Genomic DNA, 14,846 nt, shown 5'->3' on the forward strand with positions numbered 1-14,846 from the left:
GTGTACTTATGTACAGTTAAAGAAAGGGAAACATTTGGATGTGTACGTATTTATAGGTTATTATATAATTGTTTTACTGCTCTGACCCACTTGAAATCAAATTGGGCTGTATGTGGCCATGACTTTTAATGAGACTGACACTTCTAGGTTATAGAGTCAGATAGTGGGCTGTGTTAACATTTGGATCCGACACACCCACCTACTTTGGCTCCATGAGGGAAGCACATGTGTGAACATGAGGAGCGATCGGGGACTTGGGTTTCTGCCAATCAGGCAAAGTACAGTATGTCTTCTGTAACTGAACCCAAATTTAAATCCAACCATAGTATTAGAATTCAAAATATAGCATATATATGTTAATAGTATCACCACAATAAACAAGAATTCTGGTCTCAAACAGACTGATACATGCAAATGTGTGCAACACGGTGTGCACGACTTTGCTGGATGAGCAGAGAATAAAACCAGTGAACCCACCTATCGGGCTCTTGAAAAAAAAACTGTCACAGGCTTTTTATAGAATTCAACTCTCAAGCTTTGTACCACACCAACATATTCCTGTAGTGTTTTAGCTTGCAGGGGTTCTTGCCGTACATGATTTAATCCTAAAAGTGTTTATATAAACAATTTGCCTGCCGCACTACATCAATCATGCATGTCCAAAGTCCAGCCCGGGGGCCCTCTGACCTATTTGAAATGGCCCTCAGCTTGTTCTTCAAAATATATGTGGTCCAACACATCATTGGTGAATAAAGCCAGATCACTTTGCATTTTTACCATTCACTTCATGACGGCAGGACTATCACAGTTTCTAGACATGCACCAACTAGGAACTATGTAGACTGAACTAATGTGTTTTCAAGAACAGACAACAGACAAGCAAATGAAGACTAATCTTAACAACATACATTTCCTGCTGTTGCACACGTGGCCACAGCAAAGTAGCAGCGTGAACTGTTGATACTGTTAAGTATTGTGATTTTATGTATTGTGATTCTGTGTTTTTGAGCATCAATACCATATCGATTTTTTAATAAGCCCTTTGAAATGTGGAGACATCACTTTCCTTGTGCAACTTTCAGACACTTCACAAGTATTTAACCCTTAGAAACCTGAGCACAGTGGTTTTATTTTCTTTCAAAAACATGGAAAAAAGGCTATGGGCAACTTGGTAAGGCATGTTGCACAAATGACAAAAACATTTGTATATTTGGAAAATAATTTTTAAAAAAGAAGGGAATTTTTTCCCATGTAAGTTCCTTTTTTTTCTTTTTTTTTTGTTTATTATTATTATTATTATTATTATTATTATTATTATTATTATTATTATTATAAGCTTATTTCCAGGTAATTTGTTGGTAATTGTAATAATTTCTTGCTAATTCTGGGTCATTTCTTCTTTCGTTGCCCGTGAGAAGGCATTCTTTCCATGTTTTTGAGAGAAATCGAGCCAATGTTGTCAGGTTTCAAAGGGTTAATAGTTAACGTGTTCAGTTTGAACCCCCGACTGCTTGATAGCAGTGCTGTTATCTGTCTTTAGTTATGTGACTCTACAGTTACAACGTAACAACATACTCCTACCGTGTTGCAGTGGCTGTGATAAATACAGATCCTTCTGCTCTGATTGCATTAAAAAGGTAAACGTATTAAATTGTATGCATATGGTGGAGTAGTTTCCTTAAAATCAGATTACAAAATAGCACAATATTTTTAACATTTTTTTAATAACCGACAGGATAAATCAGCCCCCATTCAAAAAAAGTTCAGACACCCCTGACATAAATAAATCATGGATGTATTAATAAATGCCATCTCTAAAACCTCAGGCTGCGCTTTTGTAACCGAAATCTCGCGAGACTACGGGTTTAGCATTGTGTGCACGGTACTTCTCGGACTCGTTGGCTGGACCCGGAGAGCTCACTCCAGTGCAGCCGGTTGAAAGAGCAGTCACGATGGGATTGCTGTCTGTCGGTGTTGGGCCGTTTCGGAACCGAGTGCGGGCAGTTCGGAGCTGGAGCCGAGACTTATCCACGATTTCAGCTACTCTGCGCAGCGGCGGCGCACACCCGTCGGTACGGTGATACTACTGTTCTTGTTTTTCTAAACATGGAAAGTGGCTGCTGTCTTTTCTTTAAAAAAAAAGGTCTCGAATACAAAGTTTGTATTTTACAACAGGTGCAACAATTGCATGTGCGTTGAATGACGGTGTGTTTCAGGAGCTCTGTGTGACTTTATGTGAGGTTTATCGTGGGAAAGAACACAGTGTTCCTCTGTGCAGGCTGCAGACCCCCCAAACACCTGTAAACAAACAAACTGCAGCACTGTTTGTGTATCATTCCTCAGTTGTTTGCACTCTCACGATATTTCCGTTTGATAGTGTTTAGTTTATAAAGCCAACTTCCTCCGTTTCATAATGTTTTGTTTGAAGGGGGTGTGCCTCTGTTGCTGTGTGGTGGGGAGGGGGAGGGGGCGTCCAACCCGTGCATGCTCACGTAATTCTAACATTTCACTCATTTGATGGCATTTACTTTTTGAAATAGGTTTAGCAAGTTAACAGATATGCTGGTTATTGAATAGAAATAAAACTCACCTGTGTGCGATTGTTGGCATCTAAAAGTGGTAATTTATTTGAATGGGAGTTTTTCTTTATTGTCCTTTGAGATATTATGTAACAGGTTCACTGTGATGAAGTATCTTTCTTTTGTGGACTTTCTGCTTTTCAATTGAAGTAGGACACTGAAACTAGAGAACTTAAAACTCAGAATGATTTTTTGTCTTTTAATTGCCAGGTAGAGCCACATGTCAAACCTGAACATTTTGTACCATACCATGCATCCTGAATGACTTTGTATTGGAAATACAATAATTTCCACTGCAGAATGACGCTTAGTCAAATTAAACCAACATTATGTAATGCTTTTAGTTTTCCTTTATGTGTTTTTTTTCTCTCTGGTGGACTTTGCATGGTAAATATAGCTCTCCTCTTACATTGCAGGCTGAAATTTGCAGCTGTGTATTGCATTTTTATGTTATTTTCACTTGAAGGAACACTCCATCCACAAAATGACCCTTTGTAAATCAATAAGTCATGCTGTGTTACCTTGAATACTAAGAAAACCTTGTTTTTCTCACGCGCCTCCATGGAAAACAGCAAACATTGATTTACTGATTGATTGGGGACCAGGTACAACAACATCAAAACTATATTAAAACATGTTTACAAACTTGTGCAGTATAATACAAGTCTAATTTATCCCCTGGCCTAAGATCCTGCTGAGTAAATTAACATTTGATATTGATATGAAGCACACAGTGAACACAATATTAACTTTCTTTATGGGACTGAGAGTTACTATGTTGAGTCATGAAAGAAAAACAAAGTTTTCTTTGAATTCAAAGCAACACAGTATGACTTATTGATTTAGAAAAGGTCATGCTGTGCTGTGAAGTATTCCTTACCAGTTTTCTTGATGTTTAAAAAAAACCTGACTCTTTCTGGCATTTTTGAAGACAAACATTATTCTTCAACAATAACATAGTGTTACTTAGATACATCTTGACATGTAAACAAAATGTTTAAGTTATGTGCTCATGTAAAAAAAAAAAAAAAATCAGATAAGCTTTTGTGAGATTTTTTATTCTCAAGTATCCAAACTGCCATCAACTGCAAAAATCCAGGATTCAAGATTCAAAAAAACTTTATCACATAGTGAGAGAAAATCACCTTTGGTTAAAAGCTCAAATAACATCATTAACATTTACACCCATTAGACACACATAAAAACATAGTCAGTCTAATCAGTCTCGCTCCAATGATATGCATCAAGGATTTTGCAATTGTGTAAAAGCAACATATTTTAGCTCCATTTTAAAAGTGTTTAAAAATCAAAGTATAATTTCATCTGTGTTTGATTTGCAGAGGCGACACATGAGTAAACACCATGCACTCTTTAAAGCAACTGTTCAGTGTATGAGCAGAAGTGGGTTATCTGCAACAGTGTTGTGGTGAAATTAGTTTAACTGTGACGCAGTCCTGTTTGCCTGAACCATAATGAGATTTCAGTAATCCTGTAAATTATGTTACTTGGAAAAAAACATGAAGCAGGACACAATTCTCACATTAAGATGAAAGCTTGTCTGTGTGACTAACTCATAACAGCCGTTCATATTATGAAACTGTGGATTATCATGTTTGTGTCTGCCATTTTACATAACAACATCCACCACGTATTTAATAGATGTCTTTCTGCTGATATTTGCTTTGCTTATTCTGCTTACATGTTTTTCATACTGTATCTGTATTTCAGAAGGTGTCACTGGTCCAAAGAAGATGTGGAAGATTATATCAACACAGTTTTTCACTTGCTCGGTTACTGAGCTCAAACAAACCCCCAAGAGGTAAAACCTCCTAATGCTGTTACACTGCATAATGAAGCTAAATAAGTGGACCCAATGACCTACATCTTTTGAGGTTAATCATTTGCACTTATTATTTTCTTGCGTGTGTTTGCTGTTGTTTAGGTTTTGAAAAGTTTTTTCCAAAGAGTGAAGAAAGCACTGGCGTGAACAAGTCAGCTGAAGGTGAGCAAAGTTGGAGTCATCATCACAAGCAGCATTTATACCTCCCCTTTTGTCATTTCCACTGCAGTGTATGACTGATTTTCTGTCACCATTTAGGTGAAAATACCAAAGAACAAGAAACTCCTGTAAGGGAAGAGCAGGACACAAATGATGATGGTGGCGATGAAAGACGAAGAGGAGGAAAAAAGGATGAATCCCACTGGTGGACACGCTTTCAGGTGCAAATCTTTTACTGCTAATTGTCTTAAATAAATGCTTATAAAAATGCCCTACACACAAACACAGAAGAATATATTTACTAAAACGCAGGCATATGATGTCCTTAAAAGTAAAATGCAATCCTGATTTTACTCATTAGTGCAAATATAAGTTGTATTCTCCATAATGTGGCCTTGTCACATAAATGACTATTTAGATTTAAGATACTCCTATTGTTACTTCTCTTTTCACAGTAAAATGTCACACTCACTGCATGTCTTGGGCACTTTTATTTATTAGGGAAATTAAATTGATTCTCATCAAAAGGTTTTTTTATGGTATGTATTTATGTTAAATTAACATAAGTTGACATATAGTTTTCAGATATTCTAAACTTTCAGATGTTGAAGTAGATATTTTCCTCCAATATAAATGACATTACAAGTTATGCTTGACTGTGAATGGGGTATTCATATGCGTATGCACAATCTCTTCTTTTAATCAGTTGATCTCCTCTCTCTTACAACATTTCTTCATCCAGCAGACTGATTTTCCTGTTGATGAAAAAACACTTCGGTATTTTGCAATCGCTTCAGCAGGCATGGCCTCGGCTTTTTTGTACTTTTACTTCCGAGAGACGGGGATGCAGATCTCCTGGAAGGACTTTGTCCATTACTACTTGAACAGAGGATTGGTAAGAGGCAGAAAGCGTTTTAATTTTGGTGTCTCCCAAATTGGATTTCCATTTATCTGCTTGTTTTTGCAGCCATGTGAATGAATTTGTTTTTGTGCTCTCTACAGGTGGATCACTTGGAGGTTGTAAATAAACAATATGTCAAAGTAATTCCTGCCCATGGAGTGAACACATCAGAAGTGGTAAGTGGGTGAAATTGCATTTGTGTTGTTTTCTGGTATAGATTACTCTGTTGATGAGGATTACTGGCATTTATTAATGTTTATTCATTTTAACATATTGACTTTATAAAGTGTATACAAAAATACAGATGATACAGATACAAGAGGACAAAGAAAAATAGATACATCAATACAAATAAAAACACAAGTACACTAAAACAAAATGAAGGGAAATACACTGGTTACTGGTATTTTGAAATGTTATTTATCAGTAACAAAAACAAAGAACAGTCACACTCTTTGCAAAATAATCTTAACTCAAGGCCCTCTTTCTGGGTTTCTCCTGAAATGTTTGTTGCGCCTGAAAACAGAGCAAACTCCATCCAAATCCAATCCACTGATTACATTCAGGAGTTTGGACTGAAATTGCTACTAAGTAGATTAGTGGGAGTTAAGATAACTTGCTCAAACTGTTTATTTCCAAGATCAAAAATTAACATTCATGCAGTGAGCATGAGTTTTCCAACATTAGCTGCCATACGCTCCTGGTCCCACTAGACCAAGTAAGACTGTAGCAGCAAAAAAAAATGTATTTCCATTTGTAAAAGAAGAATTTATGTCTTCATTGTTATTTCCCCTATTAAACTTGAATAGTCTTTCACTGAAGTCCAAAGCATCTGAACTGTATTTTGAATGTTATATGTTTTCTGTTGTGTGTTTCAGAACTATCTGTGGTTCAACATTGGCAGTGTTGACTCATTTGAGCATAACCTGGAGACGGCCCAGCGAGAAATGGGATTGGACTCACAGAGAGTACCTGTATTTTACAGCACTGAGAGCGATGGGTGAGAACTTAAACGAATGAGTGAAACTTTAATATCCAGGTGACTTTTATGCATATTGGATTTAATCATGTAGATGCTGGCCTAATGGAGCTTCTTTCTCATTTTTTCTCTTCCCCCACAGGACACTCCTTTTCAGCATTCTCCCAGCCTTACTGATGGTCGGCTTTTTAGTTTTTGCCATGCGGCAGGGACCAACAGCAGGAGGGCGTGGGGGCAGGGGGCGGGTAAATCCCTTCAGCATGAGTGAATCCAAAGCCAAGATAACGAAGGGCAACATCAATGTTCGGTTTAAGGATGTCGCAGGCTGTGAGGAGGCCAAACTGGAGATATTGGAGTTTGTCAACTTCTTGAAGAACCCGCGGCAGTACCAGGACCTAGGAGCCAAGATCCCAAAGGTGTGGCACACTGGTTGTCAAGTATTGTGACAAAGAGTCAGAGGCTGAGTGTGACAGGAATATTTAGGAATATGGTTTTAAAGTGAGACATTTACCCCCGGTGAAGTATTGGTTGGGTCATTGATATTGATAATCAAGCAACACCTTTGTTTCCAGGGTGCTGTGTTATCAGGTCCGCCTGGTACTGGCAAGACCCTGCTGGCGAAGGCCACTGCAGGAGAAGCAGGAGTCCCCTTCATCACCGTCAACGGCTCCGAGTTCCAGGAGATGTTTGTTGGCGTGGGCCCAGCGAGGGTCAGTATGGGGCTCCATGCACAACTCGTATCAAGAAGTAGTATTGCCGTAGTAATTAATTCTTATTTATATGATGCCTGAAGTGATTTTTCTTGCTCTGTCCTATATTAGATAAGGGATACCTTTTCCACAGCTCGAAAAAATGCCCCATGCATCCTCTTCATTGATGAGATTGACGCGGTTGGCAAGAAGAGAGGCGGGGGGAACTTTGGTAACCAGAGCGAGCAGGAAAACACCCTCAACCAGTTGCTTGTGGAGATGGATGGTAGGCAGTTATGTCTTGTCTTTCAGTGTTTAAGCCTTTCTACCATTCCTGGTGCAATATTTCACAAGAACTTTGTATGCTCTTTGCTTTTATCATTTAACAGGGTTCAACAGTCGCACTAATGTGGTTGTTTTAGCTGGCACCAATCGAGCGGATGTCCTAGATCCAGCTTTGATGAGGCCGGGACGTTTTGATCGACATATATATATAGGTAAAGTCTAGCACCAGTCTGACGCTAAATAATTTCCTGTTCTCCCACGGACGCCTGATAACTGGTCTCATTGACATGTATCTTTAATAGAAACTTCAAAATCTTATCTTAATTATCACTATCTCCTAAATTTCTTAACATACATTTCAAATTTTACTTTATTTGTCAGTGATGAGTTATCTACAGGTTTAGATTTAAATCTCAACCCCCACAAATCAACACCATAACAAAAATATACACAACTCCTAACTTCTAAACAGGTCCATGTTACATGAGCAAACTCTATAGAAGGACACACACACACATGCACAAACATACAGATAGAAAGACACCAGTTGTCCATGTCCCTTTCATAACTCATGAATGGGTTGTAGTCATGCATTATTAAGTGTTTGTCAGGTTGTGTGTGCAGGTGAATGCATAAATGTGTGGATGCATGCGTGCACATGGTTGCAGCTAATTTACAGCTAATTTGTGCTTTATAGTGTCTACATAAGATAAGATGTGATGCTCGACGTTACTGACACACTCTGTAAGGCTTCAGTCAAAATCAGCTTCAAGTCTCATGTACTTTTGCACCTGCACACTTGTTACGTCATTAAAAGTGTGTGTTGCACAGTGTGCGCTTTTATCTTTGTGGCTAAAAAGGTTGATTTTTTTTCTGCCTGCTAAGATCTAATTTTCTGTACGCTAGCAGTGCTGCACAATGGTGGGCAGGGCAGTTTTCTCTTTGACAAAGAGAAGTGGGTCAAAATGAGAGAGCTGGCTCTTTATAAAAGAAGGATTAGATGACTAGAGGCCAACATGAGGGACGGTACACACCGCCCCACTCTGTGCTGTTGAGTCTCTCGCTTCCTTTTCCTTTAGTCTTTCTGTTGTTATGTGTTAACAGTACTGATCAGATAAAGTTACTTTAAAACAATGACATTACTAACCAGAAGGACACTCAGAGAGCACCGACCTCCGCTAAGGCATGATTTTCTATCTCACAACAACAGAAAAAAATAAATTGTGCATCTGCTCCATGATTTTGATCTGCACCAAAATGTAATGAGTGCTTCCTTGGTCCATGCTAAATCCTTCCACCAAGTTTCATGAAAATTGGGCCTTGAATTTTTTTTCTGTTATACTGCTGACAAACAAACTAAACAAACTGAAAGCATAACCTGCTTGGCAGAGATAATTAATGCTTCATCAGTTACATCATTTTTATTAGGATTATGCCACTCATTTTGAAACAAACATAGGTGTGGGTTTAGCCTGCATGAATTATCCATTGTATCAGGTCTTCTAATTAGGCCACAAGTTCAACCATTGCTTAAAAAATCAGATGCTCCTTCACGCACTTGACTACCTCTCAGCGGTCACTTTAACAACAGTCCTAGGATATTCATATTTTTAAAGATGAGTCTTCAAGATGAGTGTTGTAGACCTCATGAGTTTACTTGCCCATAAAGACAGTCCTCCTCCTGTAAGAGCTAATGCTGTTGCACAGGAAGCTTAATGGTGATATACTGTAGTCACAGGATCTTTTTTCAGTGTTGTCTTTACTGCACAGTAGCTGATGTCCTTTACTTCCTTTTTTATGCTGCTGTTGTTTGACTTGATGTATTGCCAAGTGCATTGACAACCTTGGTGTTCAAAGCTGCGTATTGGCTGTAAACATTTGTCAGTGTCATCTTAAAAATGAAAACACCTGCACTGCAGCAAAAATGCACAGTGCTTGTCAGGACCAGTTGAATGAGCTTTTGTAATATTGGTAAGTGTGACATCGTAATGAGGTTTAGAATCTGAGATACACTTATCTTTTTTTGCTTTATAAGAGTAGTGTTTCCTCTCTATCAGTTACATTATCATGTGATGACGTTACTTCTGCAGCATTTTTATCTTATTTTGTTCATTCCTTATCATTGTTTTTTAAAAAGACAATGTCCTGAAAATTCATTATATGATTATATTTTTTTTCTACAGGTCCACCTGATATAAAGGGAAGGGCATCCATCTTTAAGGTGCATTTAAGACCTCTGAAGTTGGACACTAGTATAGAAGTAGAGGCTTTGGCCAGGAAGCTCGCTGCACTAACCCCAGGTTTTACAGGTAAGAGCAACACATGTGTGTTCATGTTTGCATGAGTTCACACTACTCCTAGGAGATGAATCTCCAAGGATAATGCAGGTTGTCTTCTGTATCTTTTTGTCATCATAATTTTCTCTAATTTGGTTGTTCTGTCTCTTTTGTGTCTCAGGGGCTGATATTGCTAATGTGTGTAATGAGGCTGCTCTAATAGCGGCACGTCACCTCAACCAACATGTCAATACAAAGCACTTTGAACAGGCAGTCGAGAGAGTTATTGGAGGTACGTTAACAACAACATTTTCTCACTCGTTTTTATGACAATACTCACAGAATGGCTGTTGGATATGGTTATACACCTCAGTTAGGTAAGTTAGAAGTAAAAAGAACAGTCTTATATTTTTTAATTTTGCTTTACATTTCTGTATTATGGCATTTTTATATTAATCTGTAAAAGTGACCTCTAATTTAAAATAAAGGCACTTAATGTGGTAACTTGCAGTATATCTCAATATCATCCATTGAGACATCTCTGTAAGGATTTGACTCAACTGTAGTTACAGTTTGATTTCATGCAGAACACAGAGATAAAGTCTTTGACTCATTCACCAACCCAAAGACACCCCTAAACTGTATCCACTGAATGCTTGAAGGGCACATCAACCCAGATAAGTTATCGCTTGTAAAAAAAAAAACACACACACAGTGCAGTTTGGTCAGACATCCTCTTTGCTCTCAGGTCTAGAGAAAAAGACTCAGGTCCTGCAGCTCCCAGAGAAGACTACTGTGGCGTATCATGAGGCTGGACATGCTGTGACCGGCTGGTTCCTGGAACATGCAGACCCCCTACTTAAGGTAGTCACACCATTTCCTTCATCTTTTCTCTTGCACCACTGCTTGACTATCCAAATTATTCTGCAGACTTTGCATAATCTTGTTTTTACCTTATTAGGCTTTTATCAAATAAACATGTTGGCAGTTATGTAAATTATAATGTTATTCCGTCAGGTGTCCATTGTTCCCAGAGGGAAAGGTTTGGGTTATGCTCAGTATCTGCCTAAGGAACAGTACCTGTTCACCAAGGAGCAGCTGTTTGACAGGATGTGCATGATGCTGGGAGGTCGAGTGGCTGAGCAGGTTTTCTTTAGACGAATCACCACTGGGGCGCAGGATGACCTCAGGAAGGTCACTCAGTCTGCGTATGCACAGGTACTCATTGCATCTTACAACAAGCATGTTAACAGAGACACAAGGTGGTTAACTAATGCATGTATTAAAAAATACATTGTCATTGACTTTTATGTGATTGGGAGTCGGTGATAAGTCATAAAATCTGTTGTTCTGAAATAGAAGTTGTTGAAATTGTGGTAATGACTTATAATAAAGAAATATTTGACCCACAAAATGTCAATTTTTATATCAGTTACTCACTGTGTGTTGCATTGAATTGGTAATAAAAATTTAAGATTTTTTCTCTCATGCCTCCACAGTGAACTGAGAATCCAAAAAAGGTGAACATTATTTATGAATGCAAGTATTCAGGGTCAGTCTTTAGCATTAACAAAACAATGTCAGAACATCCATATAAAAAAAAAAATTACACGTGCAGTATAATCTTACTGTGATTTATGCAGTTGTGTTCTCAGTACTACCCAAACACCTGAATTTTCATTTCTAAATAAAGAGCTGAGTTTAAAAGCACACACATGCCCAGTCACACTACTTGGCCATGCATGAGAGTGTTTGTACTGATGTGTTTAAATCTAAAATGGTTTTTGTGAAACTGCATGTGCTGCATAAACGAGACTTGGATTATACTGCACAAGTTGTGTGATTGTTAGTAAGAGGATGTTTTGCTATAGTTTTGCTGTTGTTAAATACAAACCGGTATTTCTTTAATTAACAAAGATAATTGCCTTTTTGGAAATCTCCGGTCACTGTGGAGGCAGATGAAAAAAAAGCTTTCTTCACTCATTAAATGTAACATGAAGTGAGAAAATTATTTAGAGATGGTCATTTTGGGGGGTCAAATATTACTTTAAGGCTTAAAAATAGGGAATGATAAACACCACACTAGTTACAAAATTGGTGATTTAATTCTGTATACTAAGTGAGTTTCAAAATTTCTCAAAGTGTATAAACTCAGGACATGTGAAATAGCAGCTCACTGTAGACAAATAGTTATTTCAGTTGAGCTCCACAAAGTATTTTTTACTGCAAAGGCTTTTCTGTAGGTGCACAGTTAGAAGTCACTTTGCACATTTTGTTAGTCAGAGAGTGATGTCACAACCAAGGGCATATAAGAAACATTTTGTATTTTTAACTTTCATCACAGTGCCTGTTTCTCTTCACATTTTAGGTTGTACAGTTTGGAATGAATGAGGCGGTGGGTCAGGTGTCCTTCAATCTCCCTCAGCCTGGTGACATAGTTACTGAGAAGCCCTACAGTGAAACTACAGCCCAGCTTATAGACCAGGAGGTCCGCTTGCTTATAGATGCTGCCTTCCAGCGAACACTTCAACTTGTCACTGATAAAAAAGATATGGTTGAGAAGGTGAGAATTATTATCACTGAGGAAATGGATGGAGAGAAGAAAAGATCAGGAGACTCCAAAGCAGATCACTGAGCAGTGTGATCCAGCAGCTTGATAGCTCATTCATGTTTTGCCTAAATTAGCATTTTTAAAAACTGGTGGAAGAATTATGATGAAGATGGCAAAAACTCAACATCCTAAACATCTATTTGTGAAATTATAACGTTCAGTATTTAAAAATAATGCACTTTTATTGCTTGTAAGCCACTGGTCTTAAACATTTTTTTGTTTAATTTACATTTATTTTTGGTCATGCGTTGCAGGTGGCAAAACGTCTTCTAGAAAAGGAGATTCTTGACAAAGCTGACATGGTGGAGCTGCTAGGAACTCGTCCCTTTCATGAAAAATCATCATATGAGGAGTTTGTTGAGGGGATGGGGGAGTATGAGGAGGACACCTCTCTACCCATAGGGCTAAAGAACTGGAACAAAAACAAAGGAGAAGAAAAACACTCGCAGAATCGGCAAAACAAATCCGCCCTTTTCCTGTAGGTTGACATGCAGCCTGAAGGTAAATATTCCACTGGATTCAGGTGAATATTTCTGAAGCTCAGCAGCATCTGGTCCAGACTGTCAGGAAGTAAATCCCTTGTTCATCTCATGGACAACTGCAAAGAGAGAGATGGTGATGTGTTGCACAGGTCATAAATGGCCTGAATTATGCACGTTTTTTTTTTTTTACTACAATATTTTTTTAATTGTAGTTTTTATATTCTAAGGGGGAATTATGCTAAAAATTACTCATCCTTTTCCTGTCAGGTCAGTTTAAAGTCAGTGAGCAAAGGCTTTTGTGAAGAGTGCGGTTTGTGGCGTACATTTCACCAGAGGTGCCTTCCTTCAACGCTCTGACATACATCTGACAGAATAATCTGTAGCCATGGTCTGGAAAGTTACTGAGCTCAAAAAAGAAATCAGTTGAAATATACTTTTTAACATTCAGAGTGAGTTGACGTTACATTACATTAGAATGTTACATTAGTTGCAGTGTGTATTGTTCTGTTACACACTGCTCTGGTATCATGTGATGGTATATGAGATATACTTTATTCTAAGGCTCATTGCCATTATCCAACCATGAATCTATAAATCTGATAAGGATGACTTCAGTCTCAGCCACCACTTCATTATGTTAATGGCGAAATAATTAAAATTTGTTTTCCCTGAGGGGGAAAACCAGGTTTCTCATTTCTCAGATGTTTGGATTTCACAACTACTATTGACTGTTTTTTTTTTTTACTTTTTCTCACACCATTGTACAGTGAAGTCATTCTTGCAATACTGTGATGTTATCTCTCAACTTAAAAACATTTTCATCACCAGTATAGTCCTCCAGCAGACTTAAACCATTCTCAACACGGTTCTTATATTTTAGCAGTAAAGGCAGCTGTTTGAACTGTTTGTAAATTTCTTTTGTGCACTTATGACCGATGTTTGGAATTGGTCTTGCGTGCCTTGGATCACATGTACTGTAGGGTGTTGCCTTCTTCCCATTGTCTCATAGTATTAAGAGTCAACACTGCTGTAGATATCTCCTAGAATTGGGAACAACTGAGCCGAATGAGAATGAAATATAAGCTTAGAAAATGACACACCAATCACACCTCACTCACTTCCACTACCTCACAGTCTCTGTTCTCTTAACTGCCTCTTCAAATAACATAATTTTGACATTACATGGGTCACATTACTCACACTACAGCCTAGTAAAGTTTTTTTTCTTTTGATAATCATATAAATTGACGGACTGATGCTTTCTTTGCTTTACATTCGCTCCTGTGGTTAACACAAATTATGGCTCAAAGTAAAGAGAGGATCAATTAATTGGCATTTTCCATGGATAGATTGCATGACCATCTTCATTTTGATGAATTGAAACCCTTTAAAATGTATTGACATACCAAAAATTGCTGTTATTCATCCTCCAGGTCAATTTTGGCTTATGTTTGAATGATTTCTCTAATCGTGAGCCAAGCTATATTAGCTGAATAACTATTCATGTAGCATTTGAAAATCACTCTTATCAGGGCTGGTTACACACTGTTATTGTAATGCCAATGGTGTCTTAATAGTTAAGCCATTTGCTCCTGAGCCAAGTACACATGTTTAAGAATAAAAACATACTTGAACTAAATGCCTTGCAGTATGGGCAGTGAGAGCCCTTTTATAAAAAATATAGATTTATCAGGTTTTTCAGTAATAAATAAAGTAAATAAATGATGAGCAGACAGGTTGTATAGTATCAGTGTATATGAGATCTATTGGGTGTTTTGTGCCTGCTTTACAATGCACTGTTCTTGTTCTTGCTTGATGAATATTCCTTTTTACATATTACTGGAGAATATTGATTTTCTTTGAGATGTGCTGACAAATGTGAGGCTGTTGTGGCTCACAGCCATATTAAAAAAGAGAGAAAAAAATGCATATTTGTGATTTTTTTATGGCATACTATACTTTCACATTTTTAAGACATACTATAATATTTTCATGATATTTATTATTTATAATATTTACTGATTGTCATATAATGGACAAATACT

General features: G+C 37.7%; 1 protein-coding gene across 3 annotated transcripts; it reads left to right on the forward strand.

The window, feature by feature from the left end:
• The first annotated feature begins 1,853 nt into the window (after positions 1-1,853).
• LOC121953779 (mitochondrial inner membrane m-AAA protease component AFG3L1-like) lies at positions 1,854-14,730 on the forward strand. 3 transcript variants are annotated; one of them, XM_042501197.2, is made up of 17 exons: positions 1,854-2,072; positions 4,311-4,398; positions 4,522-4,581; positions 4,678-4,799; positions 5,321-5,473; positions 5,581-5,655; positions 6,358-6,479; positions 6,601-6,874; positions 7,031-7,168; positions 7,280-7,433; positions 7,537-7,644; positions 9,616-9,741; positions 9,890-10,000; positions 10,457-10,572; positions 10,726-10,926; positions 12,077-12,271; positions 12,574-14,730. In XM_042501197.2, the coding sequence occupies exons 1-17, from the start codon at positions 1,953-1,955 to the stop codon at positions 12,799-12,801; spliced, it is 2,391 nt and encodes a 796-aa protein (XP_042357131.1). In that variant the 5' UTR covers positions 1,854-1,952; the 3' UTR covers positions 12,802-14,730. The 3 variants fall into 3 exon arrangements, with proteins under 3 accessions (XP_042357131.1, XP_042356970.1, XP_042357049.1); XM_042501036.2 differs by having other exon boundaries at positions 1,855-2,072; positions 4,308-4,398; XM_042501115.2 differs by having other exon boundaries at positions 1,856-2,072; positions 4,308-4,398; positions 5,324-5,473.
• The last annotated feature ends 116 nt before the right edge of the window (positions 14,731-14,846 follow it).

This window comes from Plectropomus leopardus, chromosome 1 (genome assembly GCF_026936395.1).
Source record: "Plectropomus leopardus strain MGB_pleo_1.0 chromosome 1, ASM2693639v1, whole genome shotgun sequence".
Lineage (NCBI taxonomy): Eukaryota > Metazoa > Chordata > Actinopteri > Perciformes > Serranidae > Plectropomus > Plectropomus leopardus.